General features: G+C 31.7%; 2 protein-coding genes across 2 annotated transcripts; both read left to right on the top strand.

Moving 5' to 3' along the window:
• The first annotated feature begins 8,086 nt into the window (after positions 1-8,086).
• Positions 8,087-13,154, top strand: LOC123891047 (protein transport protein SEC23-2). The gene is made up of 6 exons (XM_045940833.1): positions 8,087-8,388; positions 8,505-9,097; positions 9,479-11,299; positions 12,294-12,410; positions 12,506-12,577; positions 12,681-13,154. The coding sequence occupies exons 2-6, from the start codon at positions 8,657-8,659 to the stop codon at positions 12,816-12,818; spliced, it is 2,589 nt and encodes an 862-aa protein (XP_045796789.1). The 5' UTR covers positions 8,087-8,388; positions 8,505-8,656; the 3' UTR covers positions 12,819-13,154.
• Positions 13,155-15,686: 2,532 nt separating this feature from the next.
• On the top strand, positions 15,687-20,578 carry LOC123891046 (proline--tRNA ligase, cytoplasmic). Its single transcript, XM_045940831.1, has 12 exons — positions 15,687-15,838; positions 15,922-16,135; positions 16,284-16,376; positions 17,135-17,251; positions 17,493-17,680; positions 18,034-18,100; positions 18,407-18,529; positions 18,624-18,776; positions 18,863-19,147; positions 19,226-19,444; positions 20,086-20,179; positions 20,334-20,578. The coding sequence occupies exons 2-12, from the start codon at positions 15,944-15,946 to the stop codon at positions 20,396-20,398; spliced, it is 1,596 nt and encodes a 531-aa protein (XP_045796787.1). The 5' UTR covers positions 15,687-15,838; positions 15,922-15,943; the 3' UTR covers positions 20,399-20,578.
• Positions 20,579-24,805: the final 4,227 nt, after the last annotated feature.

The following is a 24,805-nucleotide window of genomic DNA, read 5'->3' as shown; positions in this document are numbered from 1 at the left end:
TCTTGAGTCTGTTTGCAGATTCATCCTTATTAGTTTTTAGTGAAATTGAATATGTAATGATTTTGATTGATGTATTCTCGTCTTGGTATGATGTTTGTTCTTTTGTTTCGACTTGCAGGTTTGTATCGATCCAAATTCAATGCAGATTCAATGACTTTAACATCATCAATGTTGTGGATCCGGATACATAATTATTCTGGACATTTGAAGTTTGTCATATCAATTGTAGGCTTTGTCATAGACATTAGGCCGTTTCATGCTATTAACTCGGATGCTGTAAGCCTGTTTGTAGATTCATCCTTATTATTTTTTTGTGAAATTGAATATGTAATGATTTCGATTGATGTATTCTCCTATAGATTTGAATAAATGAATGAATGAATATTGTTATTTTTGAGAAAGAAAAATAAAGCAAGAGATATAATCATAAAATCACCGACGTTACCATGCATATAGGTAGGAATAAGATAGTTTTATTATTTTTAATTAACTTTTACGGCTTCTTCACACATTCACAAGCTACTAATGTTGTCCGAAATTGGTCCATTAAACAAAGGCAAACTCCGATGCTCATTTTATATGTGTGAGTTTTCATTAAATTAGAATACATGTGCAAATCCCAACCAAATCGCCACTTAAGTCAAAGAATTGCCTTGATAATGAATCAAACAAGCACTCTGGCACGGCTTCAGGATGGATACATATATGATCTGAACATTCCTCATTATTGTGGCAAGGCGTAGCTATGATATCAAATCAAATAAGAATTAAGGAAGTTATCAAAATGGGGTGCATTAAACGATTTTAAATAAGATAAAAAAAAAACAAAATTTAAACGTAAGTAATTAGCTAGGTATCTTGATTTTTTTTATTGGATATTCGTATCCCTTAGATAAAATTTATTTAAAATTTAAATTTATAGTAATAAAAATTAGAGTTAAATAAATTCGTATACCTTATAAATATCTAAATTTTATTTTTATTCCCTAAAAAATGTTTTAGCAAGTTTTGGTCTCACAAATATCTTTCGACATAAATTTTGATTCCTGTTTTTAAACTAACTCATGTATACTTTCATATTTTTAAATGAGTCTTTGTATAGTAAAAGGAAGGTTGAATTGCTCATAGGCCTTCATTGTGATGATGTGGCACCTCTAAACAAACTCCATATTTTTATTGAAAATTTACCAACTTCTCTTAATTATTATTAAAAATATCTATCTAAAATAAAATTTATCCTCCACAAATTAAATTTCATGTCTAATGATTAATACATGAATAGAAAAATAAACCCCCATAATTCCAAAAGACTATATTTTGGCATATATAAAATGATAAATATGGATTAATAGAAAACGTAAATGACTAAATAATTAAGAGTAACCTAAATATCCATATACTTGCCCAAATAAAAAACTTAATTCGTCTATATGGATCAATAAAACATTCATACGTAAAAACCAAAAAAATATATCCATATGTCACTAAAATATGTACATATAAATTATATGTATATATAATTTTTAGTATTGTTATTAAATATATATAATATAATTTTCTAAAAAAACCAAGATAAATTAATCATATTAATATATTATTACACATTGCAAGAGGTTAAATCAACAATCAAACGGTTAGCTTATCAAAAAAAAAAAAAAATCAAACGATTAATTACAAGGGATAAAAATAATTATGATTGACCCTTAGGTATTCATATGATGCAACTATAACTGCAAAATTATTATTATTATATTATACAATTAACCCTCATGATTGTTGGAGTTCCTTTCAATAATTATATATAAAAAAAAAACTGTATGTTTTACCACAATGGTCTTTATAAATATTGATACTCACACATCACTACTTGCCCATGGTCTCATATTTTGTAATCTTATTTTTTTCTTTTTTGTGTTTTCTAACCTTCTTTGTAGTAATTTCATCAAGTCATGTCTACTCTTGAGTAAATCAACTACACTATCTTATTGTTTCAAGGAAAAATGTAATTCTATTTTCAAATGTATTTTCCTCATTGTTTTTGGGATAGGTTCTTTTTTTCTTTCAAATATAGCAATGAAATGTATATTCAAGAATAACATTGCGACAATGAAAAATATATATAACTGCAATTTCTTAACTTTTTTTTAGTGGTACTTGGTTTTAATAGAGAAGATTTGGAAATGTAATACAAGTTGGTCGTATGAAGCAAATTTGGAAGAATTTAATCTCTACTTGGTTAGAGGTGTTTTCATATGCTTAATCATCTTGGTTAGGATTCAAATAAGTGGATTGGGCTGGTACGAAGGTTTTCAAGTTTGTAATTGAGCTAAGTTGTATTTTAATTTCTTTATTACTTTTAGAATAAACTCATTTAAGTCACTAAGAAAAATCGTAAGATTCCATTTAGTTTCTAAGACAAATATTTTGTTTGATTGATGAAGGAAAAGTGGCGTAGCAATTTAGTCACTACTTTACAATTTATACTTTTTTATTACACCAACATTTTAACTACTAATTTTGATATTCCATTGCTTAAAAAGACACATAAAATTAAAGATGCAAACAAATTAAAGAGAGGATAGTGGCATAAACCTCACTAAGAAAAATAAAATTAAACCAAAATAGAAAAGAAAAAGAATTAAGCATATGGTGAAAATGATAAACGAAACCACTAGCTAAATAATTCTGACAAATAAAAGGCAAAGAAATCTTAATAAGTAATATAAAATGTTATATTATATTTATCTATTTTATTATTTAAATTACCCTCTAAGCATAATAGTATTTAGGAGATAAGATATTATAGTTATGAGTGAGTACATAGTGAGATAGTCTTAAGAATAAGATGACATGTTGAATGTTAAATTCTTATAATATCATGCAAACTAAAAAAAGAAGAATAGTATTTCTTAATCTTTGTACTTTCGAACTGGTGGAGGGTGTTGAAGCCCTAGATTTAGACCCCCAAAAATAATTTTTTTGGTAAAGGATTTAGGCCCCAAATTTTTTTTTATCACCTTTATACTATAAGAAAAGTTTACAATCTCTATTAAAAAACATTTTCATCATCTCTTTTAATTAAATTAAATCATTTTAATTTTAATTATCTTTAATTAAATCATTTTAATTTTAATTATCAATATATCAAATTATCACTATATAACTTCTTACACAAGGGACCAACTAACTAAAATGAAAAATTAAATTAAAAGGACCAACTAATATATAAGATTTATATAACCACAAAATATTCATGACTATTGAAATTCTTTCAATACTAATAAAAAAAACGTGTGTCTCTCTTCATTGCATAATTAATTGGTTCCTAAATGAAAAATTTAATTAAAAGGGACCAATATAACCACAAAATATATTCTTTCAATACTAAGAAAGAAAAAAAAAAGTGTCTATGACTATTGAAATTCTCTTCATTTCATAGTTAATTGGTCCCTAAATGACAAATGAAAAATTTAATTAAAAGGGACCAACTATCGATATCGATTTATACATATCCATTAGAATTATCAAAAATTGGATGGATTTTCAAAAGAAATTGGATGTGGCACTCTATAAAAAAAGTTTACAATCTCTATTAAAACCTTTTCATATTTCATATAATAGAGTTACTCTAATAATAAATAATAAACAATAATAATATATTAAAAAAAACTAACACAATTTATTGTTGTTGAATTGAGACAAAAATGAATTGCAAGCAATGAAAGGTGGAACGATGCATCATGTTATTGTTTTATTAATTGCATTGCAATATATTATTAAAATATATATTGTATGTTACAATTCCCTATTAATGTAATTGAAAACAAAGAATTCTTGGAGACACTAATATTGAATATGTAAATTTAGCTAATTATCAAACACAAGCTCTATATAAAGTTAACCAAAAAGCTAATTATCACCACCATATTGAATATGTAAATTTACATTGAAGTCTAGCTTCTATGTTTTAACAAAATTTTAATTTATCTATCTCATGGCAAAAACTCTATGGTTTCTTTGTCTGACATCTCCATGAGAAAAAGTTATGCATCTTCACCTTCCATATGTTAAAGTTACACATTATAGTCTCTTGAATTGATTTAAAAGCTATCGTGTGCATATATATAGTTACATCATAAGTATATTGGTTTTTGTCCTTGGTAGGTGATGGTGTCTAACCTCTTAGAATATCAGGTATGTCTACATGTGATTGATTAAGAAATTGATATACATATATGTGATAGTTGCCTATTAATATGTTTGTAAATTGGAATTTTTCTACTACTCTGAGTTTAGAACATCTCTAATAATTTTTTATATTTCTTTTTTAGGTTGGATATTTTTTTAAATATCAACCGGTGTTTTGTTCGATGATTAATTAAACTTTGAGTTGAATCGATTAATATGAATATGACTATTTTTTCATGTGAAGGAGGAGAACAGAATAAAACATACTTCTATTTTTACTTACGTTGCATCCTTGCTCCTTATAAAGCCTATGAAATGACACCTCATGTAAGGATGTGTATTTAACTCTAATGGAGTTTGTAAACCATCATTTTTTTTTATTGATATAATGTTTGTAATTAGACAACTTTTCTTTTTCATTTATTATTTTATTAGTCTAATGTTTTAGCTTATTTGTTTCTTATTTTCTTTTTCATTTATTATTTTATATAAGGTAGAAGATTTGTATAAAAAAATTGTTGATTAATAGGAATATAATTATTTTTTTTCATGTGAATAAGTTGAAGAGGATAAAAGAGACTTCTATTTATTGATTTTGAAGTGCCTTAAAATTTATATAGATCGAGGGTATATTGATGTTGGAGGCATTCAATTAAAAGAGGACAATCCAAATAATTTAGAAATATAAATATGTGTCTCATTTTTAAATATGGGGGCTCCTAACTTAGACCCAGTTGGGTCTAAGTTAGCAAAGTGCACCTTTTCAGTTGGACTAAAATACCCATTCTTTTTAATTAATTAACCAAATTACCATCAATGGACGCAGATCCAGTGTGGCGCGCGTACCGCAGGACCATGGTTACAGGCCGTTGATTTCCATCAGACAGCAAAGATCTGATCTCATCAAGACTGTCTGATCAATCAGACAGCCCAGATCATCCGAATCCATCAGATTCCAGCGCGTGCACCACACTGGATTACACCCTGGAGAGAGAAGAATCTACTTTTTAAAAGCAGGACACGTGTCGCTGTCTGATTGGCTGGGCGTGATTTTTTTCCATTTAATACTTTGAACTCAATTATTTCGTTGTAAATTAATTTTTTATTTTTTTTTTATACCAAAATTCATAATTTTTTTTTCTCTACAAATAGAGACTTGGTTCGTTTGATTTGGACACAGAAAAAAAAACCCAATTTTTCACTACCTTAATCTCATTTTTCACTACCTTACATCAACTCACTGAAACCATTCTACCAGGAAAATGGTTTCAGAGTACAAATCTCTGAAACCATTCTACCAGCTAAATGGTTTCAGAAGCAAATAACTAAGAATCAACTTACTGAAACCATTCTACCAGCAAAATGGTTTCAGAAGCAAACACAATTAATAAATTACTCACTGAAACCATTCTACCAGTAAAATAGTTTCAGAGTACAACTATGTGCAACCATTCTACAAGCTAAATGGTTTCAGAAGCAAATAACTAATAATCAACTTACTGAAATCATTCTACCAGCAAAATGGTTTCAGATTACAACTCTCTGAAACCATTGTACCAGATAAATGGTTTCAGAAGCAAACACAATTAATAAATTACTCATTGAAACCATTCTACCAGTAAAATGGTTTCAGAATACAACTATGTGCAACAATTCTACCAGTAAAATGGTTTCAGAAGCAAACATTAGTTTTTAATTACCGTTTTATCTCATTTAATTAACTAAAAATAGTTTCAGCTCTCCAAAAATTTCATAAAATATACCAAAAGTTCCAGAATATTATCTACTATTTTCCTGGTATAATGGTTTCAGTGAGTTGGTTGAGTGATGCGTGTTAAATTACAACACACAAGTAACGTATTTAGTAGACAAAAAATGAGATTAAGGTAGTGAAAAATTGCATTTTTTTTCGGTGTCCAAATCAAACGAACCAAGTCTCTATTTGTAGAAAAAAAAAATTATGAATTTTGGTATAAAAAATAAATAATAAAAAATTAATTTACAACGAAATAATTGAGTTCAAAGTATTAAATGAACAAAAATCACGTCCAGCCAACCATTGTGTGACACGTGTCCTACTTTTAAAAAGCAAAATTTTCTCTCTCCAGGGTGTAATCTAGTGTGGCGCACGCGCTGGAATTTGATGGATCAGGATGATCTGGGCTGTCTGATTGATCAGACAGTCTTGATGAGATCAGATCTTGGCTGTCTGATGGAAATCAACGGTCTGTAACCATGGTCCTTCGGTACGCGCGCGACACTGGATCCGCGTCTATTATGGGTATTTTGGTTAATTAATTAAAAAGAATGGGTATTTTGGTCCAATTGAAAAGGTGCACCTTGCTAACTTAGACCTAACTAGGGTCTAAGTTAGAAAACCCCTTTAAATATTATATTGTCTACAATGTGTAGGTGATCTACTTGATCTCGATCAAGAGAAATATAGAAACAAAAACAAAGTAGAAATTAAAATAAGTTTTTTTTTTTTTGTAGTTGACACTCAAGTCATGCGGTTCTTATAATTGTAATACATGCAAGAAGTATATTGATTCAACTTGACTTAGAGGTTGTCCAAATATATAATCTTCATGCATTTATCGTATAACATTTGCCTAATCCTGGATGGTTCAATATGAATATATATGAATTTTAATAGACGATCCTATTTTAATCTACGCATGTCATCTTATTCTTACAACCATAAAATGAATCGATGAAAAGAATTTTGCTAAATATTTTTTCCTCCCACTTATAATTGTACTAAAAACTTTCTAAATTAAATTAAAAAAAGACAAAAATTATTAAATAAAAATTGTTGATGCTCATTTGTCAAAATAAATTTTAGAAATTATTAAAACCGTAGATGTTAAAATATATTTACATATATTTAGAAAATATAATCACACATATATTTAAACATATTTACACACAACTAAAATTCACCAATAATTCAAAAATTATTAATTTAATTTACATAATAATATAATTTTTTGGATAAATTAATTACATATTCTAAAAGATTGTTTACGTTACGGCTGAAAATAAAATAGTGGAATATTTATAAGAATAAGATGACATTTCTTTAAACAAATAAGAAGATGACACATGTTAAATCTTAAATTCATCTATAAGACTTTCTTTACCTTAACCAAATAACTAAACCTAAATTCAAATATATAAAATCTTCGTCCAAACTTATATATTAACAACAACAAATATTCGAGTTTATATAATATAATAAGAAAAATAAAATAAATGTTCAAGAAAATATTAAATAAGAGGGACAAAAACTAACAATAATTTTGAAGAGACACAAACCTCGCCAAGAAAAAGAAAAATAAACCAAAAACAAAAGGACCAAGCAAAAAAAAATGTGAACCAAACAATAGACTAAAAAATTGGGACTAATAAAGTTGGAATAAAATTTCACCAAGTGAATAGTGAGAATAAACTCCAAGAGAACGAGAGATGAGTAAGTAGATAAGCTATTTGGAACCTTAAATTGCATAGAACGTAGTAAGCAAATACACTATTTGATACATAATTTTCAAAAAATGAGATCACGCGGAACAAATAGGCAAATCCACCATATATGAATCATATTCTATAATCAAAACTTATTTTAACATTTCTCATGAGCAATATTGTCTACAAGTATAATTAGGTATGCCTCCAACTCTTATTGAAAATAATAAAATAAGGAATACATCAAAAATAAAAAACAAAGTGACATTTGACTATAAAATTGCAACTCATATAAAGAAAACTAAAATCTTATATGATTACACTAATAAAAACTCGGTATTAGTTGGCAGTGGCACACGTGTTTCCGCGGTTCCATTGGTAGTTAAGCAATGACGTGGCTTTAGATGACATGGAATTTCTCAAATCTCAATCTTTTTTTTTTTTTTGAAGAAATCACATCACGCACACGCTCAATATTGAGAAGCTGTCGTAAGTCGTAACATAACATGAACATAGTACTGTAAGAAAAACCTCAATTCAGTTTAGTTGAGAGTGGTTTCTTTGTTTCTTTCACTGCGTGGTTCTTTTTCTTTTCCATTTAAAATACTTCAATTCAAGAAACAATTGGAGCGAGCGAGCGAGCGAGTGAGTGAAAGAAACAATTTTCCATCTTCCCCGATCCCAATTCAGGATTCCGAATCAACAATTTTCATCTTTCTTCTCTCTCTCTCTCAGGTACGTAATTCCCCAAATTCTTTTCTTTCACTATTATACATTCAATTCTTGATCTTCATTCTCAAAACCCTAGTTTTTGTCTTCTTCAATTTCCGATCTTTTCTTTTCTTGTTCAGGAATTCCAATTCTGGGTGTTTCAATTCATCAGGTCTCTGCAAATTCTATGGAGTCAAGTCACAATCTTTGAATAAATATATATTCTTGATACTGGGTTTGTTTGTTTGTTTTGTTGTAATTGTAAGTGTATTTTGAGTTATCTTGATTTTCAATGGCTAATAACCCAACACAACCTAATGTTGGGTTCATCCCTTCAAACCCAGAACAAGAACAAGATAGACAAACTCCAATTCATCCTCCTCCACCTCCTCCAACTTTTGCAGCACCACCTAGATTTCCTCCACCAATTTTACATTTACAGAAAGATCAAGGTTCTATTCATTCTGCAAATGGCAGTCCAGTTCCTCACTTGAGCACCCCTCCTGGACCTCCTGTCTTTACATCACCTGTCCGTCCGGCCGCTGTTCCTTTTCGAACATCACCGGTTTTGCCTCAGCCGCCGGCTCTTTCTACTGCATCTTCTTTGCCAACCTCATCGTCCCCCCCTTACTCAAATGGATCGTTCGACTTGCAGTCACAACCTTCTGGTGGATTAGAGGATCACATTCCACTTGGGGAGTCATCATCCTTTGTACTGTTTTCAGCTCATAAGGTGAGTTCTGCTTTATTATCTTACATTGAATTACTATTTAATAAAGGGCGTGTTTGAATCGGTTTATTTGAGTTTATTTACTAGTATAAGCAGTTGTGAGACTATTTTGGAGAGCTTATTGAAACAACTGTTGCCATGTCCATAAGCTGTTTTCAGCATATTTCCATAAGCTCTCTTCAAAATAGCTTTATATGTAAATAATTCGACTTTATTTTACATTTGTTATGGAAATAGTTTATACGTAAGCATTTATATGATGATAAGCGTTTCTCCTAGTATAGCTTAATTAAGTCTCTTATCCAAACAGGGCCAGATTATCTTTTTTTTAATCAATGACATACTTTTTTATGTATAAACTTATTATTTCCATTTGATAAGTAGGTATTGAAGCAGAAGAAACAAGCTAATGTGCCCAGTTTGGGTTTCGGGGCATTGGTCTCTCCTGGGAGGGAGGTCTCAACAGGTCCCCAGGTAATACAGCGTGATCCCCATCGCTGTCAAAGCTGTGGGGCATATGCAAATATATATTGCAATATATTGCTTGGATCAGGCCAGTGGCAGTGTGTTATTTGTCGAAAACTGAATGGAAGTGATGGTGAGTACATTGCACATAGCAAGGAAGATCTTCACAGATTTCCAGAATTATCCTCACCAATGGTTGACTTTGTTCAAACTGGGACCAAGAGACCTGGTTATGTTCCAGTTTCAGATTCCAGAATGTCTGCGCCAGTAGTTCTTGTAATAGATGAATGTTTAGATGAACCTCACTTACACCATCTTCAGAGCTCGTTGCATGCATTTGTTGATTCTCTCCCTCCAACAACAAGATTAGGAATTATACTATACGGCCGTACTGTATCAGTGTATGACTTTTCAGAAGAGTCAGTTGCATCTGCCGATGTGCTTCCCGGGGACAAGTCACCAAGTCAAGATTCTTTGAAGGCTTTGATTTATGGTACCGGTATATATTTGTCACCAATGCATGCTTCACTGGCTGTAGCGCATTCTATATTTTCATCATTGAGACCATATAAGTTGAATGTACCAGAAGCTTCCAGAGATCGGTGCCTAGGAACTGCTGTTGAGGTTGCTCTCGCTATAATTCAGGGCCCATCTGCCGATCTGTCCCGAGGGGTAGTCAAAAGATCAGGGGGTAATAGTAGAATTATTGTCTGTGCTGGTGGTCCAAACACTTATGGGCCTGGATCTGTTCCTCATTCTTTTAACCACCCTAATTATCCATATATGGAAAAGACAGCATTAAAATGGATGGAGAATTTAGGTCGCGAGGCTCATCGACACAATATATTGGTTGATATTTTATGTGCTGGAACATGCCCTGTAAGAGTTCCTATCTTACATCCTCTTGCAAAAGCATCAGGTGGTGTTTTGGTTCTTCACGATGATTTTGGAGAAGCCTTCGGCGTTAATTTACAAAGGGCATCTGCCAGATCAGCAGGCTCCCATGGATTGTTAGAATTGCGGACATCAGATGATATTCTCATTACGCAAGTTGTGGGTCCGGGGGAAGAGTCGCATGTAGACACCCATGAAACATTTAAAAACGATACCGCTCTTTATATTCAAATGCTAAGTGTTGAAGAGACACAGAGCTTCTCTCTCTCCATGGAAACCAAAGGAGATATCAAAGGCGATTTTGTTTTTTTCCAGTTTGCAATTCAGTATTCAAATGTGTATCAGGCGGATGTCTCAAGGGTCATTACTGTAAGATTGCCAACAGTAGATAGTATTTCGGGATATCTTGAGAGTGTTCAAGATGAAGTGGCTGCGGTCCTCATTGCAAAGAGAACTCTTTTACGAGCCAAAAACCATTCTGTTGCTGTTGATATGCGGGCAACAATAGATGAAAGAATCAAAGATATTGGTCTAAAATTTGGCTCTCAATTACCCAAATCAAAACTTCATTGCTTCCCAAAGGAGCTGTCTCTCTTACCGGAGCTCCTTTTCCATCTCAGGAGAGGCCCACTATTGGGATGCATTATTGGCCATGAAGATGAGAGGTCTGTGTTGAGGAACCTGTTTCTAAATGCATCCTTTGATCTATCGCTCAGAATGGTGGCTCCACGTTGTCTAATGCACAGGGAGGGTGGAACTTTTGAGGAGCTACCGGCTTATGATCTTGCTATGCAATCTGATACTGCTGTTGTACTTGACCATGGCACTGATGTCTTCATTTGGCTGGTATGCCTCCTCTTTTCTCTTATAGCATGAAATTTTCTTAGTTACAGATGTGGATAAATTACTACTGGCAGTCATTGTCTTTCTGTTGTGTAACTTCTAATAGACAAAAGGTTAGTTTTCATGGTAATGGTAATGGACTTGAAATGTTGCTGCATTGTGAAATGTAGAGACCAATATTGGTCTGGTCACAGTCATTAATAATGTGCAGTATTGAGTGGAGCAATACATTTGAGCCACAGACAGAGGCACATAGGTGCTTTCTTCCTTGTTTCCTTATTTTCATCTTCCTTTCTTCTCTTGTTCTTTTGAAAGGGAAGACCACCCTGTCATTTGTGTCACCAGGCCTGCCGCTGACATTGCAGCAGTAACTGGCTGATGGCATATGGCCAACCAGTGTTGCAATTGACAAGTTGTACTCGTCCATTTTGGTCTTTTGGTCGATAATTCATAATAAACCACACATCTGTAATTTTAATTTTGTATGGTTGTAACCTTATATTTAAGGTCTGTCTTACAGATTGTTAGTTGAAATGTTTGGGGGCTAAACCACACATCTGTACTTCAATTTAAATAAAGTTTAATTTTGGTCTTCCTAGTTTTAATCGTAACAAATGTCAAACTTATAGTGTGTTTGTTTTTGCGACAAACACACTTGAATCGTTGAATGTGCATTCGACCCACAACAACAACCCATGTGTTTTAATGTGAGAAGAAACACAAGTATTTTAAGTAATGCCATTGTAGTCTCATTGCACACAACCATGCGGAAAACTATGTTGTAAAATTATAATCGAAACCAGGATATTGAAACTTACCCTTCACAAAAATATATTATATACTATTTCTTCAGCTTGTTTGGTAGTTCTTGGAACATTATTGTTGGCCAGCCATATTTGTAGTTTCTTTCTCTATTTCGAATTTTCATATTCTAGTTCTGTTTGCTTTCTCCTAATATACATACATTTTCTTAATATTTTATGGGTGGATCTTCTAGGGTGCTGAACTTGTATATGATGAAGGAAAAAGTGCCGCTGCTTTGGCTGCATGCAGGACATTGGCTGAAGAACTGACTGAATTCCGTTTTCCAGCTCCTCGTATCCTAGCATTCAAGGTTAGTTTTTTTCTTTACTTATTATTATACATTCCCGACACCGTTTTCTGCTCGTAAATTAAGCTATATAACTCGTTATTTGCATTTGAAAACAGGAGGGTAGCTCGCAGGCTCGATATTTTGTGTCGCGTCTCATACCAGCTCACAAGGATCCTCCTTATGAGCAGGTGAACAACACTAGCACTTTATTATCCTTTGATTTGATGTGAAACTCCAAATTATGTTGTTCTAATTAAATTACTTCTATACTGAATGATGCAATTTTTGCAGGAGGCAAGGTTTCCACAACTACGAACATTAACATCAGAACAAAGAACAAAGCTGAAAAGCAGTTTTGTTCACTTCGATGATCCAAGTTTCTGTGAATGGATGCGAAGTTTAAAGGTCGTACCCCCGCAACCGAGCTGATGAGACCGGTTGTCTACAGTCGCATGGTTTGATTTATTAAACCCGGAAAAAGGTCTTGGTGAAGGCATCTTTTGTGGAATAGATACATAGAGTGAAACCTTGCAGATGTTCCAAAACTCTTGTTGATTCGGAGCCTCTCCCATTCATTTTGAGAAACCTCCATAAAGGTGCAAGTTGCACTTAGAAAAAATGTTTTTCTTTTGTTTCTTTTGTTTTTTTGGTTTTTTGGTTTTTTTATTTGAGGATATCCTTCGGCAGAAATTTTCACAGTTTACATGATGTCAGTTAATGTTACCATAGAGCAATAAAGGATTTCTCTTTATTTATATTTTTTAATAGTACTTGTTGATTGCCATTTTTTTCCTTCTTTTATTTCTTTAGTTGTGGAAAATGTTTGAAAATTGATTTGGTTTATAAATGACTTATTTTTTGAAAATTATAAAAGTAGTATCTATCTCTTCTTTTTTTTTTACAAGCGTATCTATCTCTTTTGCATAACTTGTTTGTATCACTAAATTTTTTATTTTTTTTTTACTGTAAACGGCTTATCTCATTTAATTCAATATAATATCGGAAATACATGTGGGAATATCTTTAAAATTATGGAAACTAGCTAGAGATGTAGCCATCCGAGTAAGTCTATGGCTGACTTCATTCGATTGTCTCCTAATGAACCTTACATGAGAGTTCATAAGATTTGTAGCTACGATAATCCTACAATCTCCTAAGATATCGCCAAGATCAGAGTTGTAAGTTTTGCTATCGTAGAGATTATCTACTATAGAGATTATTTGCAATGTACACATCAAGAATAGGTTCTATCCATTTGGTTCTTGCATTCACAATGCTTCCATGAGCATCTCTTGTGTGTATATCAATTCCTGCCTTGTTGCTAATTGCTAATAGAGAGAGAAGCATCAATGCTGCATTTGTATCTTCCGCGACTTGGTTTCACCCAATGCATCACTAAATTATACTAGTATATTACTAGGTTATTGCATAATTTTTTTGTTTAGTTCAAAGACTATAGTGTCAAAACTAACGCAAACCAGATCCACAACTTTTAAAGGTCTTAACTAACGCTAATAATATTGACAATTATAAGATATAAGTAGTTCAGTTCAGTTAGTTTTATTTCTTTCAATGATACATTTTATTTTATGTAAATATTGACTAATGTTTAAAAACTCAATTTTGTAAGTGTAATGAAGGTGTTAGATACAATTGAAACTTTATTTCATTTTAAGGATATTTGAGGTTAGAAAAAATAACTTCAATTAAAATGTATCTTAATTTTTTCATATTACTTTTTTTTAGTAGATAGACAAAATAATTTTTTTTTTTTTTTTTTTTTTTAAATTTTTTTTTTTTATTTTATTTTTTGTAACAAAAAAAAAAAATAGACAAAATAACAAGCCATTAAAAATTTAGATTTTACACACACAAAATGGAACGATTGATATTCGACATTTCTACGAGCTTGAATTTGTGGATTAATAGTAACTATCAAAACGCCGGATGAGCTATTTTTGTTAATAGCTATTTATAATAATGTATGATTTTTCAAATCCAAAACTACCAAAATGCCGGTTGGGCTGCTTATCAATATATCATAAGTTCGAGAACAAATCCTATTTTAATTGGCCATCGAAGTGACCGCCCGACTGCGATATAACCTCAAAGATTTTACAATCAAATTTTTAAATAATAGATTTTAAAATATTTTAAAGATTTGAAAGGTGCATGGATATAAAATACGTGAATAAAAGATATTTCGAGTGAATAGAAAGATAATTTATAACTTTTATAAATAAAAAGGATAAATTAGATGGAAAAGTTGTAAAAAAAAAATAGATGGATAAGTTGTACCAAAAAAAAAAATAGATGGAAAAGCATACAAAAATCTTACATAGTATATCTTTTTTTATTTATAAAAAATCTTACATAGTACTAGTATAAATTTTCCCTATTAGCACGTTGTTTGTTTTGTTTAAACATATAAATAAAGTACTAAGACCATCTCCAATGGTGTAGTACCTATTAGGTACTTATGGTACTTATTAGGTACTATCATTGGAGTACCACTCATTTGAGTACCTATTAGGTACTACATCTAAAATAAGAACCCTCTCTCTCCTCTTGGACCCACCTTATTTTTCATTAAAATATTATTTTCATGAGCCCACTTTATTTTCTATATTCAATTTGAATTAATGGTACAAAAACACAATTTTATTTTTGTACATCACAAAAACATAATTTTTGAATTGGCATGCCTCTAAAAAAATTTAATGCCAACCATATAGACGTTGGTGCAATATTCGGTAAATAGAACCTAATATAATATGGGGTATTATTTAGCCGATGGTATTTATCCATAATGGGCTACACTTGTCAAGAAGAGCACAAATTCAAGATAGGCAAACTCATCTTCAACTTCAACATGATCTTGTCGAGCATATTTGGCAACGTTTTGGGCATGATGATCAACAAAATTAATTGTTTTTAAAATTATGTAATGTAATTTTAAATTATTTTTTAATTATCTAATTCTTAAAATTTGGCAATATTATTTTAAATTAAATTTTGAATTTTAATTATTTTTCGAATTATAAAAAAAAATAGTACTTACTAATTTTGTAATTTTATCATTCAATCAATTTATATTATAAAATATATAATTAAATAATAAGTTATTGTAATGATGTGAAATTATTGATGGGACCCATTTTAGAACTTTTTAAGAAGTGCTCCATTGGAGGGGTTGAGTACCTATTAGTTACTATTATTAAAAAATAATAAATTAGTGATGTGTCAATGTGGGACCCATTTAAGTACTCAAAGTACAAAGTTGGAATGCTCCATTGTGAATGGTCTAAGAGCTTAATTGAGATTTGATAAAGAGTAAAAAGAAAACCCTAGCTAGAGAAAGAGAGAGAGAGAGTTCAGTGAGAGAGTCCAATTCATTACGCCACCATCGCTCTTGCACGCTCCATTCTCTCACGCCTTTTCTCAAACAGGTAACAATCAATCCATTTTCTTCATCTTCTTCTTCTTCTTCTTCTTCTTCAATTCTTCATCGTTAACATTTCATCGATTACAGGATCAGGTGCTCCTCCTTCACAATGGCTGGTACCGAAGCCACAAAACAACAATCCGGCGGCGGTGGAAAACAACCTAAACAACCTAAACAACCTAAACAACCAAAACAACAACAATCTGGTGGTGGTGGAGGGAAGAAGAAGGAAGTGAAGAAAGAGACTGGATTAGGTTTAACTAATAAGAAGGCTGATAACTTCGGAGAGTGGTATTCTGAGGTACTATAATTTCAATTCATTACTTTCTAATTTTCCTTTTGACCTAGATTTGTTTTTGGTCAAAGTTCTTCATATCAATCTGATTTTGATTTTAGTATTGTGTCATTTGAATGTTGTGTTTGACTTTTTATTTTGATTGATTTTACAGGTTGTTGTTAATGGTGAGATGATTGAGTACTATGACATTTCTGGTTGCTATATTCTCAGACCTTGGTCAATGGCTATTTGGGAGATTATGCAAGTATGATTCTTAATAATTCTGAATGTTTTAGATCAATTGTTGAATATGTTTATTTTTAATGTGCAATGTTATACTCAACTTTTGTATGTTGTCAATGTATGAATGCTGTTTTTTCTCATTTTTCCGAGATGCTAGACATTGCTATAGGAATTACATAGTTGTTGACTCCTTTCTTCATGTTTTAGATCAATTTCTGAATGTGTTTATTTATAATTTGCAATTTTATACTCAACTTTTTTATGTTGTCGATGTATGAATGCCGTTTTTTCTCATTGGTGGTGTTTTTCCGAGATGCTAAAGTTTCCTTAGACATGGATATAGGAATTACATAGTTGTTGACTTGTTTCTTCATGTGTTAGATCAATTTCTGAATGTGTTTATTTATAAATGTGCGGTTTTATACTCAACTTTTTTATGTTGTCGATTTATGAATGCTTTTTCCCCCCTATTAGTGGTATTCTGAGAAACTAAAGCTTCCTTAGACATGGACATAGGAATTACATAGCTGTTGACTTGTTTCTTCATGTTTTAGATCAATTGCTGAATGTGTTTATTTATAATGTGCGATTTTGTACTCAAGTTTTTTGTTTTGACTATGTATGAATAACGTTTTTTCCTATTAGTGGCATTTTTCTGAGAAACTAAAACTTCCTTAGATATGGATATATGAATTAGTGAATTGCATAGTTGTTGACTTGTTTCTGTGAAGTGTTATGTAGCTCTAACATGGTTGTTTTATTTTCAAAACAAATGTTCAGGCGTTTTTTGATCCAGAAATAAAGAAGATGAAGATCAAGAACTGCTATTTCCCTGTGTTTGTTTCTTCTACTGTTCTGGAAAAGGAGAAGGACCATATCGAGGGTTTTGCTCCAGAGGTGAGGGTTATTTAAATGTAGATTGTTCAATGAGTTTGGTTGTGTCTTCTTGTCGAAACTGGGAACGTTCTCCTTGCATACTCATGTTGATTGGTTTGCTCCTAAAAAATGTATTTGTTATGTGGATGAGTCTCTCTATCAGGGATATGATATGCTAAAGTCTGTCTTATTTATCTGTGACTTTGTTTGTGTTAAAATCACTTTTTTAATTTAATGATTATATGTCTTGCCCTTTTCCCAGGTGGCTTGGGTGACAAGATCTGGAAAATCTGAGCTAGAGATTCCTATTGCTATTCGTCCAACTAGTGAAACGGTTATGTATCCTTACTACTCCAAGTGGATAAGGGGACACCGTGATTTGCCACTGAAACTTAATCAGTGGTGCAACGTTGTTAGATGGGAGTTCAGCAATCCTACACCATTCATCAGGCACTTCTTTTTCTTTTACCATGCTTTCCTTTCTCTGTTATAGCAAATTTGGCGTCTACTGCTAACATAATAGAACTTAAAGCTTATTTCGTAGTTTTAATAGTCAGCACTATTTGTATATGCCTTACATAATGCCTTCAATTCTGCACGCTTTATTTATGAATCATCTGGTGATGATTCTGGTGGATCGGTCATAATGAAGCAGCCTTAGAAGAAACAATAATTGTTATATACCAAATATCTTATATCTTTTTATTAACATGTTTCAGAAATTGTTTTCAGTGTGCACATTTACTTCATATGGAACTTGTTTATAGTCCATTTCAGGGTGCTTATACAAATTTTAATTGCAGGAGTCGCGAGTTTCTTTGGCAAGAAGGACACACTGCTTTTGCTACTAAGGAGGAAGCAGATACAGAGGTATTCCATCAAATAGTTATTTTGGGAATTTCTCTTTTCTTTGTCTCTTTTCATATGTATAATCTGCATTATTTTTTTTCATCTTTTATGTCTGTAATTAGAGTCTTTAAGGCCTTTCATGTATCTTATGCTTTATGAACTTTTTTTCATTTGTTTATAGTGCTTAAATTGGCTATTAACGTCCTCTCTGCTTCACACACATACAATTTCCTGATACTAATATGTTCATTTTTCCACCCACGCTCACAGATTTCCTATCTTTTGAAAGTTCATTTTTCAAAATGTTCTAAACTATTATTGTTTCAGGTTCTTGAGATTTTGGAGTTATATAGGCGTATATACGAAGAGTATTTGGCAGTTCCTGTCATAAAGGGTAAGAAAAGTGAGCTTGAGAAGTTTGCGGGTGGACTTTACACTACCAGTGTTGAGGTGCGTGTCTGCCATTCTTATGCTGACATTGATAAGTTGTCTGTATCATAAACACTTAGAAAGTTTAGAAAATTTTAATGTTCAATCTTCGTAGGCCTTTATTCCAAATACTGGTCGTGGCATTCAAGGTGCAACTTCTCATTGTTTGGGACAAAATTTTGCCAAGATGTTTGACATAAACTATGAAAATGAGAAGGGAGAGAGAGCAATGGTCTGGCAAAACTCATGGGCCTACAGTACCCGAACTGTAAGCTTTAATTTCTTCAATATGCATGCATTGTAGGATTTGTCTACATATGATTGCATTAATGTTTCTTTCTGATTTTTTAACAGATTGGGGTGATGGTGATGGTACATGGCGATGATAAGGGATTGGTGCTGCCTCCTAAAGTAGCATCAGTTCAAGTTATTGTGATTCCTGTGCCATACAAAGATGCTGATACTCAAGGAATCTTGGATGCTTGTTCTGAAACTGTGAATGCGTTGTTGGAAGCAGGAATTCGCGCTGAGTCAGACTCGAGAGATAACTATTCACCCGGATGGAAGTATTCTCAGTGGGAAATGAAAGGTGTTCCTCTGAGGATTGAAATTGGGCCAAAGGATTTAGCCAATAAGCAGGTCATTAATGTTGGCCTTTTGCACTAATTTTCAAAAATGCAATTTTGCTTCTACTTAAATTGATTCAATTTGTCACAGGTTCGTGCTGTTCGTCGTGACAGTGGAGCAAAAATAGACATTGCGAATGCTGGTTTGGTTGAGGAAATCAAAAAATTGCTTGATAATATTCAACAGAATCTGTTTGATGTCGCAAAACAAAAACGGGATGAGTGTATTCAGGTCATACATACTTGGGAGGAGTTTATAGAAGCTTTAAATCAAAAAAAGATGATCTTAGCTCCTTGGGCTGATGAGAAGGTATGGGTTGTGTATTTTTTATACAATTACAATAATCCAGTTTTAATGATAGTATGCTTTGCCAAGTTTTGTTTTTTAGGCATTTCACTGTTTTGTAGTCTAAACCTCTATTATATTGTCACTCTGATTGCGGTCAATTATGATATATTTAGCTAAGATGCATTTTTCTGTCATGAGCTAATACAAAAAAACTATATCAAAACTGTGCTTGCCAGTTGGTAAATAAAAGCTTTATTTCTAAAATGTCTTGTCTGTCTGTTGGTTCATGTAGAAGGTCTTTCTTCATTACCGGTTTAAAAAAACTAAAACATATGATTCGATTGTCAAAATAAATAAATGATTGGACTGATCATATTTTATATTGGTCCATTTCTAATGCATGTCATAAGAATGTCAATTTTGCACTTGTTGAGAATGTCATAAGTTCATAATAAAACTGAAGCTCAATTTATCAATTACCTTCTCGTATCTAAAAGTATTGTTGAAATTTTCGATACCCGTTTGTCTAATGTATATTTTTATTTTTAACGTTCTCATATAATGCTATTTGTAATACTTCGATATGCCTGCCCACTGGCTATATATTTTGTATCATGTTTTGATGTTTTCTTGGTAACTGTTTTTGGTTTATAATGCTTCAGGAGGTTGAAGAAGATGTCAAAGCAAGGACAAAGGGTGAGACTGGAGCAGCAAAGACACTCTGCAGTCCCTTTGATCAGCCAGAACTCCCCGAAGGTATAAACTCTTGTTCAAATATGGCTGTTAATGTGTTACTTATATAGTATTTTATACAACTGAAGGTTATAATCTATTTGCTGCTTTGGTTTGCTGTATGAACCTTCTATATACTATTGTTGAATAACAAAACCTTGTGTGATTGACTTTATAGGAACCATATGCTTTGCGTCCGGCAAGCCTGCAAAGAAGTGGTCATACTGGGGCAGAAGTTATTAGATCTTGATTGTGGTATTTTCTGAAGCTAGTTCAACATTTAATGGTGCATTGTATGAATTTGTGGATTATGCAAATATTAGTTTTCTTCTGCTTGAGTAACTTAGTTTTACTTCGATGTTATACTGTACAATATTCATTCGGCTTTAAAGAAGAGTATTATTATAATTTTTTCCGTTCAAATATTGTTGGTTGTATATTCGTTTTTGCAGGGCGATACAATTGCTCAATTGAATACTATGCCATTGACCACCGCCTGTTTATGTATAGATAGAAAGCCAATGGAATGGAAAATTGATTGAACAATCCAATCCTGGTTTGCACCAAATGTTACATTAGAGGTCATGCTTTCTCTTACACTTACAAAAACATCTAATAATTCGATTTTTAAACTTTTCTATTGTTGAAAATTATAAATATTTTATATATTGACAGTAAAGGAGTCTACTACAGTATTGAAAACTTGGTGGAAATGTATAATATTTGTTCATTATATAGTTCACTTGTGGAATACGAGCATCACATTATTGTTTTAAAAAGAATGAGCAATGCATTCATTACTTTAACCAATATGAGAGCAACAAGGCTACCGTAGATATTATCACCAAGAATACATGTTTTTTTGCACAAACTAGTCTCCCTCTAGATGTCTTTATAGCACTTTTTTGTTGATAAAACAAATGCCTTTATACTATGAACTTTTTGCCAGATACTAGTATTATTAATCAAATTAGTATCAGTTGTTGATGTGGTATTAATTAACTAATTAATCCAATTATCATCACGTGTTACATTAGATAATGACGGTTTTGAATGTAGTGGCATCTTTTGCAGCCTGGTTATTAAATAGAAGAGAAATACTAGTAGTTTAGCCCCACCATGCGCAGCCAATCGCATAACATGCAGGTTTGACTCATTTTTCAACCAGAAAAAAAGGACTCGTTTAAAATGAATTGTTTATTTTGGTGGCAAACATTTATTAACAAGCCTCGTTGAGTAAAACAAACAGCAACAGGCAAAAGCAAAAGCCATACTAACGACACAATCACACAGCGCAAACTAGAGAACCTAAACAACAAAACTAACACCACCAACACCCCAAAAGCCAATCCAACAACAACCTGCCAGCAACACAACACATAGAAAATACTCCCGGAACCAGAAAATACGCGTTTATTTAATGAAGCAAAGTCGAAGCTCCCACGACCATTCGTAAAATAGGCAAGGTTCAATTTTCAACCAATGGACACTCCATCACCAAGACAAAACCTTTATGGAATCAACTACATTTTCATCAAGTCTCTTCAAAATTCTTAATTATTAGCAATCCGAAGGCTTTGTTGTTTGTTCACTTTGGCTTGCGATTTCAAGATATCTAATTATTGATTCATTGCATGTTCTTAGGTTGTCGGGATTTGGTTAATTCTATGATTAGTATGATGACTGACAAAGCATGAAATGGTAACGTTATTTAACTTGAATAAACTCACAAATTACGCAAAGCACTGCTACAATCAATCACAATGATGCTACACAAAGTATGTTTAGTTGTACTGTTTCTCTTGGCATAATATAATAAGTACTGCTATAACTACACACACTTTGTGAAAAAATGTTCATATATAATCTTGTAGCTTCTACATAATTTAATGCCTAAGTAGAACTTAATTCCAGATATTCATCATCAAGTTGTGGTAGTTAATCAAGATCCAAGTTTAGTCGGTATATGAGAAATTCAACTCTCCAAATTTCTACTTTTTTTTTTTTGGACAGAAATACATTTTTTATTTATAACATCCTACTTTCTACATTCATTATACTACATCTGTTTCTTAAATATATAATATTTTTTTTTGCTAAATTAAATATAGAATTTCAATGACTAAATTATCAACATTAAAAATGTGAATAATAGTATCAATTTTTTAAAAGATGTGTATTGTTAGGATTTTCATAATTTTTTTTCTTCACGAATTACCTAATAAATGAGGTTTTAGGAATCGAACTCGATTTTTTTTTTCCTTGAGAGATGAAGATTTGAATCAATTTGAGAAAACATAGATTTTTAATATTTCTTTGTTTATTTATTTTTTTTTCAAACTTGTTAGTAATAAATGAAACATTTGTAGTTGTGTAGGTTTAGTTATTGAGCTTGCACCTTGCTCATAGTGGGTTTGAGCCTCATTACTTTAATGCTCTCTTGGTAGTACAATTTGATAGCTTTGAATAAAATTGAAAATTCAATCTTAAGTGCGAGCTAATTTTGCTGCTCTGGAGGTTCATTGATGAACTAAAATATAGAATTTTATCAAGAACATCTTAATTTTTTGGCCGATTCGCAATTGATCTTATCACTCTTTACATTTTTCATCTAATTTATTTGACATGTTTCTTTTCTGTTGCTTGTATATATTTCTTTAGAGTTTTTAGATTTTCCATCGTATTCAAGACATTTGCACTAAAGTCAAGATCCTTGTATTAGTGAATCCTTATTTGATCTAGATTAAGTTGTATCAGAGCTTAGGGTAAATGTCTTGAATCTTTGTATTAGTAAATCCTTATTTGATCCAGATTTAAGTTGTATTAGAGCTTAGAGTATACAGAGTATACAAGTTTGTTTTCACTATTGAATCAAATGAGATATAATGTAACACATTGATTCAATGAAAAAACTTATTGATCCAATAATAAATATTTATTTTATAATATTAAACAAAAATCTCTCATTTGATCTATTTTTTGATTGGGCAATAATAATCTTTGTGACATTTTTATTTCATTTGATTCAATTTTTTTTTTCTTTTCTATTTTTAAGACCGAAAAACAGATAAATCCTAGTAGTATAGGAGTATCATAGTCCTAGTGGCACTTTATTTACAGTAGTACTAGTATAGTGTGAATCGGGCATAGGATACCAGACTATGGAAACCTTAACTTTTCACATGCCAGAGAGCCAGATTCATTATGACTAAACTTCGTGTCTTTCATTTTGTCTGTTTTAGGACCTTGCTCCCTCTTTCTTGACAAATATTTATTTATAGTTAGTTTTCCTTAAATAAATCATCAATATTTATTTATTTATTTATTTATGATGTTCAGTAACATTTTTAGTTTTGTCAACATAAAATAGAATAACTTACTACTACTATTGAGAGTTATACTACTTACTCTATTCTTCTCTTAAGACCATTTTAGGTGACTAATTGTTAGTAGTTAGTTCAATAGTGATTTGACGCTGAATTTGGTAGGAAGAACTATGGTTCGATCCTTGCAACTGCGATCGGGTGGAGGCTGAAACTACTTGATGTCAAAACTGACTTCCGGACCATATTATACTGGTGGAGGAAGAAAAAAAATAAAAAAAATAAGATCATTTTAGGTGTATGTTTCCTCATGTGAAGCTGAAGCTACAACCAATTTATTTTTGTTTGGTGTTGTTGTCCAAATATATAAACGACGAAGTTCATTTCGGTCCAATCAATCACGCCATAAAGCTTCATTTTCAATTATTACTGTATTTTATTTATCACCAAAATAATACGACTACTATCTCTCTATTCTCATTTTTCTTTTAAGTTTCTTTCAAGTGTATAATATACTACTTATTTTATACTTTAATCAGCATAAAATAATGTTGATTGATTTATTTATTGAACTATAGTAGTAGTAGTAGGATAGTGTGGTCATTATCCCGATTAATTAGAAATACTGTGGTCACAGTCACACACACTTGTTTGTGTGAATGAATTAAGAGTTTTTAGAAAGAAAGAAAGAGACAAAAATGCCAGCTGGACGACGACGTTTCAGTAGTATGAATGAAGTGTAGAAAAAAACACCATGACCAATTTCTTAACTGTGATGCAAACAAAATTGTATTAAAATTACTAATTTTAAACTTTTAAATTGAGTAATGTATCTAACTTTAATTATAGATCAAATATAATAGTTTTTTCAATAATTTTTTTTAACAAACAAAAATAAAATATATTATCAACAAAAGGGGCTCTAACTAGTACAAAATGTGTCAGAAAAAACCTCAAAAGTTTACAAACAACGAGTACAAATGAGCCAAAATGCTTAAACACCGCCCAAACAAACAAAAGGTCGCGACCACCACATGTGGGCATTTAGACCGAGAGAAACATTGAAGGCTTTCAGCCATCAAAGCAACTGGAGTTTAACTTTATCTAACATTTGGTAAACTGAAGTTTTCGTTGTCTTAAAAACTCTGTTATTCTGCTCATGCCATATGACCAAAATAAAACACAACCAAACAAGCTGTAAACTGAACAAAATGATCATGTAACAATGTTGGCTCAACCGAGAATATACCAATCCAAGATCGAACTAGGCTGCACAAGGGTGCAAATTGAGCGAGTATTTGATTTCTATTTAGTAATCTCTTCATTC

The sequence above is a fragment of the Trifolium pratense genome, linkage group LG6 (genome assembly GCF_020283565.1).
Source record: "Trifolium pratense cultivar HEN17-A07 linkage group LG6, ARS_RC_1.1, whole genome shotgun sequence".
NCBI classification, from domain to species: Eukaryota; Viridiplantae; Streptophyta; class Magnoliopsida; order Fabales; family Fabaceae; genus Trifolium; species Trifolium pratense.
This window is presented reverse-complemented; position numbering and strand designations above follow the sequence as displayed.